We start from the raw sequence: 14,386 nt of genomic DNA on the forward strand, positions 1-14,386 counted from the left end.
GTGAAGGGGATGCTGTAACTGTGGGCTCCTCTGGTTATGCTGGAGAAAGGAAAAACCCTTTGGCTTGGTAGGAGTAGATCAAAAGTTAGGGCTGCTAACAGGGAAAGAGGGCCCTGGCGGAGTTCACTCTGCAAGTTTGATGTTTGGGTCTTGCCAATGGCTGGGCCTTGTGTTTAGTCCAGAGCCAAGCCCAGTCCACACCAGATAGTGTCTGTGGCCTATGTGAGAGTAACATAGCTGTTGTCTGTGAGACAATTTCTCCTCTGAAACTCATATTTTACTTCTCTTAACAGTACTCTCAAAAAGAAGACAAGTATGAAGAAGAAATAAAGATTCTTACTGATAAACTCAAGGAGGTGAGGCCAAGGGGCTGACACACACGAGGATTTAAAGCGTTGATGCTGTGATATTGGTAATTAGCCTTGCTGGTTCTGATTGGCCGTGTATTTCCTCAGGCAGAGACCCGTGCTGAGTTTGCTGAAAGATCGGTAGCCAAACTGGAAAAGACCATTGATGACTTGGAAGGTATGGAGGCGTGAGAGGAAGGCTTCGCCCACTCATCTTGGGCCTTTTCTCCTTTCATCAGAATGGTAGTGACTTGGAATATGTGATGTGTCCTGTCCTGCGTTACAGCTAAGAAAGTAGGCCTAGAGTTGTTGGATTTTTACTTTTTCCCTTTAATAAGCCTACTGATTTCCAGAATCTGCCACCTTTCCTTTGAAATGATCTAATGGCTAATTTATCTCCAATTTAGTAATCTTAAGTATCTTAAGTGTGTGAGGTGAAGTGGGGACCATGATTTTTTAGAAGACAGTGAAGTCACCTGTGGCCACCTTAGGTATTTCTCTTTATCATTTAGGCTGGGGCACCTCTCCAGGAGACAGTAGCCAGGTCTCTCAGCCGAGCGCTGTCAGGCCATCTTGTTCTTGCAGGGTGGCAGCTTTGTCTGTCCACCTTAGCAAGGAAACAGGCCTTTGTCTGAGAACTCCGTGTCAGGCTCATGGTAACTGGATGCGCTTTGAAGGGGCTTGGGGCGGTCTGTAGAGCCAAGGACCCACGCACCATGGTCCCATTGAGTAGGCAGCAGAGTGGCACCACGGATGTGTGCTTCCTCCCTTGCTGTCTTTGTAAGTGTTATCGCTGGTTCAGAACTGGTGGGAGTGGTGGCCTGGGTTCCCATTCGCAGTCATTGCTGCATTTGTCCTAAGAGACATCAGGAAGTACTGTTGGCCATTGGGAAAAGTAGATCGAAATGGCCGGTCACGGTTGCCAGGATAGTTGGCTTTTTTCCCCCTGGTTTTAGAGCCCCTGTCAATTTTTCCTACTTTCTAATGACCCCCTCTCTTCATCTGCTTCTGATACCTTTCACTTTATCCCCTCCATCTCCCCTGTGGTTCCTGTGCCCGTCCAGACGAGCTCTATGCCCAGAAACTGAAGTACAAGGCCATTAGCGACGAGCTGGACCACGCCCTCAATGACATGACCTCTATGTAACTATCAGGCAGCAGAGTGGGGTTGGGGTCCTGGCTCTGGGCGAGGGTGCGGGGTGGTGCACACTCTGCGTGTCCTGCGCCCCAGTGGAAAACATTGGTGCTGGTTATTTGTTTGGCAGAACCTGGGAGTGCGTGTAGTCTTGGGTGTGGTCTGTGCTCTCTCGTTGTCCATCTGCTTCTCACAGGGTCTAATTATAGACGTCACGGTGACCTCAGACACCAAACTCCTGACTCACCCTGCACCACTAAGATTGCAGCCATGTCCGTTGTGCCCAACTTTCCTCTGCTGCCCTGAATTGTCACTTTCGTGTCTCAGAGTTAAGTATGGCGGCACACAACTGTAATCCCTGCGGTCTAGATGCTAAGGCACAAGGACTGATGCAGGTTCAAAGCCAGCTAATGCTGCATGGCATGACAAGGTCTCAAAAAGCAAGACACGACAGGCATGGGGGCACTCACCTTTAATCCTGGCAGAGGCAGACAGAACTCTTGAGTTCAAGGCCAGCCTGGCCTACATAGTGAGTTCCAGGACAGCCAGGGCCTGTCTCAAAACACACACACACACTCACTCACACACTCATATACTCACACATAACACACACCCTGATTTGTGCCCTGATACTAAAACTGACAGGTCATACCCAGGATGCGAAGCAGCCAGTTTAAGACTTGGAGCTGAGTCCCAAAGCAAGCCAAGCAGTAAACAGCACCAAAAGTTTTGGGGAATTTCATCTGTTTGCCGTGGGTCTGGTCCCTAACGCTAATCTGCCTCCTCTTCCCGCTAACCCTGGGGGCGGCCAAGTGTAGCAGCCTGTAGTGTCTGGCTCTCTTTTTCCTCTTGCTCTTTTTGGCCCCTTCTCCTTCCTCCTCCCAAGCTGCTGCCTCAGTTCAGCCAGCCCTTCTCACCCGGAGTGTCCTTTTCCACACAGATAAACTGTCACCGTTTCTGCTCTGTTCTGGATCTACCCCCTTTCCTTGGGGAACCCAACACCCCACTCGCTCTGGATTCCATTTGGGTCAGCCTGGCTGGTTCCCAAAGCCTTAGTGCCGGGGGCCGACTTGGGGTGCAGTCACAAAGCAATTTACATAGTTGCTCTGGCCCCCATTATTAAAACAAGCTGCCAGAAGCCTCATGCCCTCCTGCATTGTGTCATTGACAAAGCTGTTGCTGCACATGAGAAGGAGCCCTGCCGGTGTCCTGTGGGGGCAGCTGCCTTAGGCTCCCCCTCTTCTGACTAATGTATAATCAAAGCTACTTCTGTGTGTGTGTTTTTCTTGACACTTAAACTTTTGCTGGTCAGAGTCTTGTCAGAGTGGTGGCCTAGTAAAGGCCTAGTGTTACTCCTCAAGTGCTTAAGGCCGGCTTAAGTCTTCACTTCTGAGATCCTAAACAGTCTATCTACCTGCAGTGTTTTCAGTCCCTAAGGCCCTTGTCCATACAGTAAGGTGAACAGGCCACTGTTTGCTAACACTCTCCACTCTCTGCCCAAGGTTCAGGCAGGACATCCTCAGAGCACACTGGGCCTGTGATCCATCCTTACAGTTATCTACTCTGTCCCCCCAAGTCACAGTGTGACACAGTGGGCTAGGCTCTAGTCGATGGCCGTTTAAACCCTTCTCACTTATTTGAGGTTGCTACCATTTGTTCAACTTTTTCCCCAATGGGATATAAAGAACGCGATCAATTATTGGAAAATTGAAAACAACCAGCCACAAGGTACACACAAGGGTAATGGCTTACTATTAAATTTCTACTAGTGAAATTCTTATTGGTATAGATTGTAGAATTGAATGCCAACACTTCAGAGGCATTCCAGCTTATACAGCAGGTACCTTTGGTATCGTGGCTAAATGTTGCATAATGTATCCCTTTCTTAGAAAAAACCAGGGCTGTGGATGTGGCACAGGGCTATTGGGAGAGCATAGTAACACAAAGAAAGGGAAGATACAGCTAGGTAGAGGGGTTTTCCCTAGTCTAAGTTTCTACCAAGTCAAGTTCCTTTGCCTGTACTATTTCTTCCTGCCACAGGGCCCTTGTGGTTCAGTAGAGGTCGGTCTATTGGTCGGGTCCTGCTGTTTTCCAGCTATCTTGTCCTGACAGACATTAGTGCAGCCAAGGAGCGCCTGCATTTAGGTTGCTCTGGGTTGAAAAGACAAACCCAAAGTTAAAGCTGCTGTGTAAGCTGTGGATAGTAAAGTGTGGGGAGCTGAGTTCCATTTGGGACAATTTTCCACTAGCCCTGGCTATTCTAGAACTCGGTATGTGCCTGATCTGGCCCTGAGTTCATGGCAGTCCTGCGTCTGCTTCCCAGGACACACCCCACCACGGTGCTAGGTTTAGGATAGGGTTTGTTTACTGTGTTTGTTTTGGTAATAGAGAATTCTGAACCCAGAGCCTTGAGCTTTCTAAGCAAGCGCTTAGCACTGAGCTTCGTCACCAGCCTCAGGTTTGGCTTTAATGAGCAGAATTCAGTTTGGGGATAGTTGGTACTCAGCATTCCAGTTAAAGAAAAACAAGGTGAAAGAGAGCATCTAGGGGAAACCAGGGTAGGTGTGGGGGTGGGGTGGGGTGGCTGCTGAGGTGAGCCTGGGAAGCTTTGTTCTTGTTCGTTACGTGACGGAGACGCCACTGTAGTTAATGAACAAGTGTGTGCTACGAGAACAACGTTGGATCTGGGCGTGGTGGGCAGAGCCTGTGCCCAGCATCAGGAGTTCAGGGCCACCCTGGGTCAAAAACAGACAAGGCTGGGCGAGGTGATGTATACCTTTACTCCCAGCACAGGGATCTCTGTGTTCAAGGCCAGTCCAGACTACACATGAGTTCTTGGCAAGCCAGTATAGTGAGATTCTTTCTTTTAAAACAACTTTTGTTGGGCTGTGGTGGTGGCACAGGCCTTTAATCTCAAGTGCAAGCACTCGGGAGGCAGAGGCAGGTGGATCTCTGAGTTTGAGGCCAGTCCTGGACAGCCAGGGCTACACAGAGAAACCAAAAAGCAAAAAAACCCCTTTATTCCAGTTAAAAAAATTGTGTGTGTGTGTGTGTGTGTGTGTGTGTTTTATATATGTGTGTGTTGGAGTGAGAGTTCATTAGTGAAGTGTGCTAACCCCCTGTTGCAGGCATTTGTGTGTCCTTTTCTATGGTAGCTCTCAGTGGCCTCCTACCTTTGCTCTCTCCAAATTCGCTCTTGCTCTCAAAATGTTTTATTTAACATTCACAAGATAAACCCTGGCATGCCCACACCAGTAGCCATGACTGTGGTGGATGTTGGGAAGCACTCGGTTAGGTTGCAGATTTATCTGTAGCCCAGGCTCGCCTGAGGCTCAGCAGTCCTCTCACCTCAGCCCTCCAAGTGCCGGGTTGCAGGCGTGTACAGCTGTGCCTGGTAATAGGACCCTTTGCAACCAAAGAAAGGCTGGATGGTGGCGGCGCACGCCTTTAGTCCCAGCACTTGGGAGGCAGAGGCAGATGGATCAATGTGAGTTCGAGGCCAGCCTGGTCTATAAAGTGAGTCCAGGACGGTCAAGGCTACACAGAGAAACCTTTTCTCAAAAAAAAAAAAAGAAAAAAGAAAAAAAGAAAAAAAAAAGAAGGGACCCTTTGCCAGCCCCTGACCCAAGAGGAGGCAAAGGTGGGTTCCTGGCTTCGAGACAGAGAGGGACAGTGTTAGAGATGGAGGACAGACGCACACGCCTGAGAAACTGGCTGCAGGGGGAAGGCTGGCAGGGGAGGTTTTGGAATCCAGAGAGACTGGAAGCAGTTTGAAGTCGCACATGTATTTGACACCCATAAAGAGCATCTGCGGGTGCTGGTCATGGTGATGCACACCTTTAACCCAGTGCTTGGCGAGAGGCAGGCCAGTCACCTTTGACCCAACACTCGGCCAGAGGCAGGCCAGTCACCTTTAACCCAGCACTCGGCCAGAGGCAGGCCAGTCACCTTTAAGCCAGCACTCAGCCAGGAAGAAAGCAAAACCACAACTGCAGATGTGGAAAGATTAAATAAAAAGAAAACTTAGGCTGGGTAGTGGTGGTGCACGCCTGTAATCCCAGCACTCGGAAGGCAGAGGCAGGCGGGTCTCTGAGTTCCAGGACAGCCAGGGCTACACTGAGAAACCATGGAGAGAGAGAGAGAGAGACAGACAGAAAGACAGAAGCTTAGTTGGGCAGGAAGCTAGATGCCCTTCTTGGAAGTGTGGAAGCAAAGAGAATGATGCTGGGGCTGAGTGGTTCTCAAGTCCAGCAGACAGACTTGAGATGGAGGTACCTGCGATGGGCGCCCACTGCCCATCCATGCTCACTGGGTGGTGTTTTGAGCGTTAAGGTGGTGTGGGGAGATAACATATTCAAGAGACAGGAGAGAGCATTAGTGAAAGAAGAAAAGCAGTAAGTATGCTTTAAAGTGGCTGTGCCCAGTAGAACTTGGGCAGTGATGTCCAGAGTGATAGTCACTTGTTTCTGCAGCTGTTAAACTGTCTCCTGGTACTAGAATCCCGTTCTATTTATTTTTAAATGAGTAAAGCTCATTTCCATTTAAGTAATCCCGTGAGACTATTGCTCAGCACAGTTGTAGACATTTGGTATTGGACAGGAGTTAGAACACCAGGCTGGGGATGTAGTGGGGCCCTGTCTCAAAATACAGTTAAAGCCGTCTGTGGAAGCCGGGCGTGGTGGCGCACGCCTTTAACCCCAGCACTCGGGAGGCAGAGGCAGGTGGGTCGCTATGGGTTCCAGACCAGCCTGGTCTACAAAGCGAGTCCAGGACAGCCAAGGCTGCACAGAGAGACCCTGTCTTGGGGAAGAAAAGAAGCAGAGAGAATGAGCATGGAACAGTAGGAGACTGAGGAAGGTGGGTTGTTGTCCCTGGCACCTTCCACTTTCCCCATTGGGAGGTCTCTTCTACTGTTCTAGGGAACTGTGAAAACTATGTAGTGTTAGGGTGGTTCCCTTCTCTCACATTCTGTGCTTTCACATCCTGTTTCTTACATGTACTTATTGTGGGGGGCCAAGCATCAGAGCAAAGCACTTGTGCCCCTTAGCATGTTTCTCTCTAAAGCCAACAAAGTGGGTTTCTTTTTCCCTTCTTGCCATTGTTGAGATGAGGAACAGATGTCACCTAGTGGTGGAGCTTCCTTTCATGAGTGCACTACGGTTCCTTGTTTTTATCTTTTGCGTGAGTGTGGGTGCTGCAAGCATGGCATGGCATCATGCATGTCCGCATATGGAGATGTGGCGTTCAGAGGAGGACTTGTAGGGACTGCTTCATCACAGAGACCCAACGCAGGTTGTCAGGCTGCGTGCACTGAGCTGTCTTGCTGGCCCATCTCGGGAATTCTTCGATTGGGCACGGCCAGAACAGGGCCAGTAAGTCTGTAAGCCAGTAAGCTTTGCCTTGTTTTGGTATTACCAGGGACCTAAGAGCTTTGATGAACTACTAATATGTAATACTGACATTTTAGTAATTAGAAATAGTTAGAAGCACCGGGTGGTGGTGGCACACACCTTTAATCCTAGCACTGGGGAGGCAGAGGCAGGTGGATCTCTATGAGTTTGAGGCCAGCCTGGTCTACAAAGTGAGTCCAGAACAGCCAAGCTTGTCTCAAAAAAATAAAAAAGAAAAAAATTAGAAATAGTTAGACGCCAAGTTCAGGCTGGGAAAACAATCACATTTCTACCTATGTAGATTTTAGGGCATTTTATCATTTCTCTGACTGGAACAGGCTGTTAAAAGGACCAAGATACTGGTGTGGGGATCAAACCAAGCTGGATATGGAAGAGACGTATCCATAGCAACATAGTCAGGGAGTGCCTACAATGTCCTAAGTCATACAGGGTTGACACCAAGCCTGTCTAGAAGCTTATGGACTGTTGCCATTCTGTCATGTAGGATAGGGTAATTCTTGGACACACAGAAAGATCCTGCATGTTAGCATATTGCTGTAGAACCTTCTGGTCACTGTGACATTCAAAACCTATTCATAGCCAGTCATGAAGGCACACGTCTATAGTTAAAGCACTTGGAAGGCAAAGGCAGGAGGCTTGCACAGCTCAAGATCTTAGAAAAACAGACCCCCTGAAACATACCTGTACAAATTTCCATAGTCTTGGGGAGAGAGGAGGGACAGTGCCACTTACTAAGGACGCTAGCTAGGGGATTTGTTTCTATAATCAGTCCCAGCAAGAGAGCAAGGCCTAGCTCTAGAATGAGACCTTGTCTCACATTGGAGCAGTCTCTCAAACACAGGAAATCAAAGCGCCTGTAATCCAGCATTCGGGAGGCGGAGGCAGGTGGATCTCTGTGGGTTCGAGGACAGCCTGGTCTACAAAGTGAGTCCAGGATAGCCAAGGCTACACAGAGAAACCATGTCTCAAAAGACCAAAAATAAGTAAATAAATAAAATCTAAAAACCATAGGAAGCGGCACACTTTTAATCCCAGCACTGAGGAGGCAGAAGGTTAGGGTTAGGGAGATCTCTGAGTTTGAGGCCAGCCTGGTCTAGAGTGAGTTCCAGTACAGCCAGAGCTATATAGTTAGATCCTGCCTTAGAAAAATTAAAAGGAGGGCCGGGTGTGATGGCGCACGCCTTTAATCCCAGCACTTGTTAGGCAGAGGCTGGAGATCGCTGTGAGTTCGAGGCCAGCCTGGTCTACAAAGTGAGTCCAGGACAGCCAGGGCTACACAGAGAGACCCTGTCTCAAAAAACCAAAAAAAAAAAAAAAAAAAGGAATGGTTTAGCTCCTCTGTCTCCAAAGTTCTGTTCTCTCTGGGTTTAGGATGCTAGGTAGAGCGGTGCATTCCTAGAGCACCAGGCATTTGGTGAGTCGCTGCAGCAGAGCAAGATCCTATCACATGGAATGACTACAATTTTCATAATTCATTTCTTTCTTAAGATGTGCTCCAAGGCTGGGCAGTGGTGGTGCGTACCTTTTTTAAAGATTTATTTATTATGTATACAGTGTTCTGCCTGCATGTAACACCTGCAGGCCAGAAGGGGGCACCAGATTTCATTGTAGATGGTTGTGAGCCACTCTGTGGTTGCTGAGAATTGAACTCAGGACCTTTAGAAGTATAGGCCATGCTCTAAGCCTCTGAGCCATCTCTCCAGCCCAGTGGTGCATGCCTTTAATCCCACCACTTGGGAGGCAGAGGCAGGCAGATCGCTGTGAGTTCGAGGCCAGGCTTGTCTACACAGCTAGTTCCGGGACAGTCAAGGCCATACAGAGAAACCTCGTCTCCAAAAAAAAAAAAAAAAAAGGAAAGAAAAGAAAATGATGTGCTCTAAGTAGAAAACCCAGATAAAGGCAGTGGATTGGAGCACTTAAGTAATATTAGGCCGGGCGTGGTGGCCAAGGCTACACAGAGAAACCCTGTCTCGAAAAACCAAAAAAAATAAATAAATAATATTTTTAAGTTATACTAAAACAACTTGGTAGCATGAGATATTTTTTTGGAGGCAGATGTTAAAGACAGGGGTTTTCTGTGTAGTCTTGGCTGTCCTAGACTTGATTTGTAGACCAGGCTGGCCTTGAACTCACAGCGATATGCCTGCCTCTACCTCCTGAGTGCTGGGATTAAAGGCGTGTGCCACCACACCCGTCTGCATTAGGTTATTTTTATTTATTTATTTATTTACTCTTGCTTTTTCGAGACAGAGTTTCTCTGTGTAGCCTTGGCCATCCTGGACTCACTTTGTAGACCAGGCTGGCCTCAAATTTACAACGATCTGCCTGTCTCTGCCTCCCGGGTGCTGGGATTAAAGGCGTGCGCCACCACGCCCAGCTTAGATTATTTTTAAACCTAGCAAGTCTACCTGCCATTGAGTAGCTGTAGCCTATGAAAACTAGTTTCTTTGATTTTTTTTCTTAAGATTGAAATATATAGCCCTGGACATCACATTTCTATTCAAAGCAAGGGAGAAAACTAAAGTTTTCTCATGAGCCCAGCTTTTCCAAGTATCACTGGCCTCAATTGCAATCTGTGACCTCCTTTTAGAGGGAGGCAACCTAAATTAATTATATTTGATTATTTTCTTGGGGTGTTTTGCCTGCCTGTATTATGTCCGTATACTATGTCCATTCCTAGTATCTGCAGAGGCCAGAACAGGGCATTACAGGTGTTACGAGCTGCCATGTGGGTGCTGGGAATTGAACCCCGGTCGTCTAGGAGAGCAGCCAGTGCTCTAAACCTCTGAGCCATCTCTCTAACACCCCTTAATAGTCCTAATTTGGCTTGTATCGTTTAATTGCAGGGTATATTGCTGACCCGAGTAGGCTGAGTTTCTTATATAAAAGAGGAACATAAACATGGATGGGGGTGGCTTTTGGATGTCTGTGGCATCAACACTAAGTCAGGAGCATGGAAAGTGAGGGTCTGAGTGGGTGAGGTAGGTATGCGTGCTGTTCCCTGTGGCGTTTCAAAGCCAAGCCCTCGTGGCTGAATGCCTCTAAGCCCACTGTCTCTGCCATGTGACTCTCTCAGCCCAGGCGCCACACTGTGAAGGAAGTGTTGGGTCACATTCAGACCGCTCCTACCGCTGACGTTGCTGTTGTGTTCCTCTGTTGGTCTTTCCACCAACTGGCTGGCTCTTCCCGCCCTGGGCCCTCGTGCTCTCCTGCCATCTGGTGCATGCTACGTAGACCGGCTAGGTGAAAGACACATTTGTCTCTGCCTGCTACTAACCTCCCCTTTTCTCTCTCTCCTCCTGTCTCTCCTTTCCTCTTCCCTCTTCTCTGTTGCTGCTGCAGAGTGCCTCTACAGCCAACTTGAGCGAAACCGCCTGCTTTCTAATGAGCTGAAGCTAACGCTGCATGATCTGTGTGACTGATGGGCGGGGCTCCCTGGGGCCCAGTGAACCCACACCACTGACCTGCACCCCAGCAAAAGGCAGATGGCCTTTAAAAAGTTACCGTTTTGCCCTAAGCAAGTTGCTTTTTAAGGAGGGCAGTTAGCATACTGTTGGTTTCCTGGCAGCCCCCATGGAGCTGCAGTGACTGTTTCTGTTCTAGAAGAGACTGTGGGTGATGAAGAAGGGGCCTGGGAGATGTAGTGGGCGCCCTCTCACCTGGGCACCGACCGTAGGGTTTGCTGTCCTGCATGGATATTTTCTAACAATAAAAAGACTGACTGACAAGATGTTGTAACTGCTTCCTCTTCAGGCCCGGGGATGGGCTCTTATGGCTGCGTGGAACAGCATGGGAAAGGAGGGGGCGCTGTGAAAATGGGTCTGGTTTGCCACCACTCACTCCTGACGTGCGCGTCCTCCTCCCTCCCCCAAGCTCCATGGTTTCCTAGCTAAGCAGATTCAGTGCTTGGTGGTCTACCACTGGCTTCCTACCTGAGCGTTTCCTTCTTGTTGCTTTTGTGTTTGGTTGTAAGTGACTGTCCAAGTCGGCTCTGTGGTAACTGCTAAAATCTCAATGGGGCTTTGCACACAAGAGTGTGTCTGTGGGGAGTCGGCCTTTGCTCTTTACTTGAGATTTTGAGTTTGTCCTTGTCTGCCATGGTCACACTCCATCAAGTGTTGGCCTGTGGGCAGAGTCAAAAAGTGGGTGCCTGGTGCTTTCATCCTTTTGAGACTGAAAGCCGAATGGCTCTTGGTTGCCTTTGGGAGGGAAAGGAAATGGCTGATAGGCCCCAGTTGCCTCCCCCAGGCAGTAGAGACGCTCCATGGCGTGAGTAGGCAAGGTAGAGCCCACAGAACGCAGGTTGCAGGAGCCGCCTTGCAGCCTCCTCACTGCCGGAGCAAGGCTTGGGTCGGGATTGCTTGTAACTCTCTGTAACTCCTCTTCTTTATCCCCACTAGATAAGCTGAAGTGCACCAAAGAGGAACACCTCTGTACACAAAGGATGCTGGACCAGACTCTGCTGGACCTGAATGAGATGTAGAGTGCCCCCCACCCTGCCCTGTGGCCGCTCCTCCCTCTGACCTCTGACCCTGACTCCGCCTGAGGCCAGCCTGCCTGAAGCTGACCTTGAAACAGAGGGCTGATCTTTTTAACTGAAGGCTGCTTTCCCCTCCTGCCACCCCCTCTACCCCTCATGTTTTTTTTTTTCACAAAACTGTGTCAGCCTCCTCCCAGAGTTCCACCTGGAGGGGCTGAACACCTTTGGGAACAATATTTAAGGGAAATGTGAGCACAGTGCAGTGTGTCTTGTGCACATTGTAAGTACTTTCGTCTTAGGGACCATTTGTAACATTCCAAGCACTTCCGAGGCTTGGAACAGCAACCCAGTTCCTTTTCACTGTTGGAAGGTGACACTTTAGCCTAATGAATACTGTCACACCATAGAGGAGGAACACAGGAACAGGCCAGCCTAGCTGAGAGCCAGGCAGGCCCTGCTGTGGGAGACCTCAGTGTTCCGCACTAAGGCTTAGCCAAAACATCAGGGGATTCTGGGAAGTTAGCCAAAAACAAAAAACTGTTCCGGGCTGTGAAGGTTTTTCAGCTTTGATATCTTTGAACGATTTTACACTTACTTTTATTTTTTACTTTTTCCATCACATGTGACCAAATAAGACAGTGAGCCCTCTGAGACACCCCCACCTCGTGGGGCGTGTTAGCCAAGCATGCTACTTCATTCAGCCCTAGCCCTGAGCCTAACTCTGTCTCATCTCTGCCCCTTTCCCGACTGCTCACAAAATGGATCATGTTGCCCCTAGTGTTGAGGTGACCACGTAGTGTCCACCTGCCCCGAGGGAGACCGAGAAGGGAGGTCGAGTTCGCGCGTGCCACTCGCGATTAGCCACATGGAATCATCTCAGCGCCCTTTCCTGAAGCCGCTGTCTCTAAAGTGCCATCTCCTTGTGCTTAGTGTCAGTCAGTGCTGGAGAAATCTTGAATAGCTTGTGTAAAAAAAAAAAACTTTTTAAAATTTTATATTATTTTGAAATTTTGCTTTTGGGGGGGGTTACCTAGGCCGACCCATTGGCTGTGAGAATTCTTTGCAGTCTGTGGGCTGGTGTGTGCTGGTCTTCTGTGTCCCCACCCAATTGCCATGTTCAGGTGGTTTCTTCAAGGCCTGTTAGGTGGACACCCTGCAGCTTCCTGGCTTGTTTGTACTCTCCCCTGACAGGAGAAAGAACCCCACAGTGCAACTGTTTTGATACTGAATATTGACATTGCAACATTTTGGAATAAACCAGTCCCTCCACCTTCAGCCCTGCGTGACTTTCTTAGCCCAAATGTACTTTCTCCACAGGGGCTGTAGAGCCGGGGTAGAGAGTCCGGTCTTTGTGGTTGACAGCAACAGAATTTATCACAGAGTGCACAAATTGGAAGCAGACAAAAAATAAACATGAGTTCAGAAACCTGGCTGTGGAGTTTGGGAGGTGGCACCCTTGGTAGGGCTCTCAAAAGCTAAGGAGCCTGGAGAGATGGCTCAGCACTGACTTAGGAGCACTGGCGCTCTTTCAGAGGATCAATTCCCAGCACCCACACGGTGGCTCACAGCCACCAATATTGTGATCTGATGTACATGCACATATGCACATAGAACACTCATGCATATTTTGGGAAAAAATCATTTTTAAAAAGAAGCTAAGGCGCGGGGCGTGGTGGCATACGCCTTTAATCCCAGCACTCGGGAGGCAGAGGCAGGTGGATCGCTGTGAGTTCGAGGCCAGCCTGGTCTACAAAGTGAGTCCAGGACAGCCAAGACTACACAGAAAAACCCTGTCTCAAAAAAAAAAGCAGCAGCTAAGGACAGCACATCATCTTGTCCCAGCCTACTCTCCTGCCAGAGACAGGAGCCAGTTAGCCACATCAATGAGCTTCCAGTTCAGTTTAGACCTTGGCTCAAATGGTTGGGCATTTAAGGTCACACACCTTAAATCCCAGCACTCAGGAAGCTGATATCTTGAGTTTCAGGCCAGCCTGGTCTATGTAGTGAGTTTCAGGACAGTTGGGGCTATGTGGAGAAACAATGTCAGGAAAAAAAAGCAGACCTGTCTTTGAAAATAGGGTGTGCAGGAGAGGTGGCTCAGGGATCCGTTGCTTCTGCAGGAGAGGGGGGGGGCTGGGAGAAAGTTGTTTCCCAGCAGAAGTGGCTCGCCCATCTGTCACTCAGTTCTGGGGTATCAGAGCTTCTGCACACCAGGTCCATGCCAACTCCTGCAAGCTCACTCAGACTCATTAAAGGTTAAGAGCACTGACTATTCTTCCAAAGGCCGAGGATTCAATTCCCAGCACCTACATGGCAGCTCACAACTGTCTGTGACTCCAAGATCTGCCACTTTCACACATACATGCAGGCATAACAACAATGCACATAAAATAATTTTTTTAAGAAATTCTGTGTTGCATGCCTTTAATCCCAGCACTTGGGAGGTAGAGGCAGGTGGATTGCTGTTGAGTTTGAGGCCACGTCGATCTGCCTCCCAAGTGCTGGAATTAAAGGCGTGCGCCACCACCGCCCGGCTTATTTTTTGATTTTTCATGATTTTTCAAGACAGTTTCCCCGTGAAGTCCTCGTTGTCTGGGACCTCGCTTTGTAGACCAGGCTGGCCTCCAGATGTGTCTGCCTCTGAGTGCAGGGATTAAAAGGTGTTCACTACCATACCCAGCTCAAAATATTTCTTGAATGACAACAATTCCTGGGAGCACCAGACATGAAGGCTCATTCCCATAACACCAGCAAGGGTGGGGAGGCCAGGGGAAAGATGGGGTTACTACAACTTTGAGACCATTCTGGGCAGCATAATAAGTTCCAGGCCAGCCTGGACTACAAAGTGAAACAGCCACTCAAGGGCTGAGTAGCTGAAGGCCCCCAGGTGTACACACTGAAAGGACTGACTCCTGCAGCCACACTCAGCTGTGGCACCAGTGTGCCAACACATACTCACATACATACATGCCCAAGTCTTTGAATTTTTATTATTATTTGTTTGTTTTTGTAT

General features: G+C 48.9%; 1 protein-coding gene across 14 annotated transcripts in view; it reads left to right on the top strand.

Moving 5' to 3' along the window:
* Positions 1–12,648, top strand: part of TPM3 (tropomyosin 3) — a gene marked incomplete at its 3' end in the record, with an annotated part of 29,093 nt that extends 16,445 nt beyond the window's left edge. For 4 of the 14 annotated variants that reach the window (XM_084769938.1, XM_084769935.1, XM_084769931.1 and 1 more), the window contains 4 exons: positions 294–356; positions 456–525; positions 1,412–1,490; positions 11,294–12,648. In XM_084769938.1, coding sequence (XP_084626064.1) covers positions 294–356; positions 456–525; positions 1,412–1,490; positions 11,294–11,297 — 216 coding nt within the window. Of the gene's footprint in view, positions 1–293; positions 357–455; positions 526–1,411; positions 1,495–2,422; positions 2,749–10,235; positions 10,622–11,293 lie in introns of those variants that run through there. The other 10 variants (XM_084769940.1, XM_084769939.1, XM_084769934.1 and 7 more) reach the window with 4 other exon arrangements.
* Positions 12,649–14,386: the final 1,738 nt, after the last annotated feature.

Source organism: Acomys minous (genome assembly GCF_964271855.1).
Source record: "Acomys minous genome assembly, chromosome: 19".
Taxonomy (NCBI): Eukaryota; Metazoa; Chordata; class Mammalia; order Rodentia; family Muridae; genus Acomys; species Acomys minous.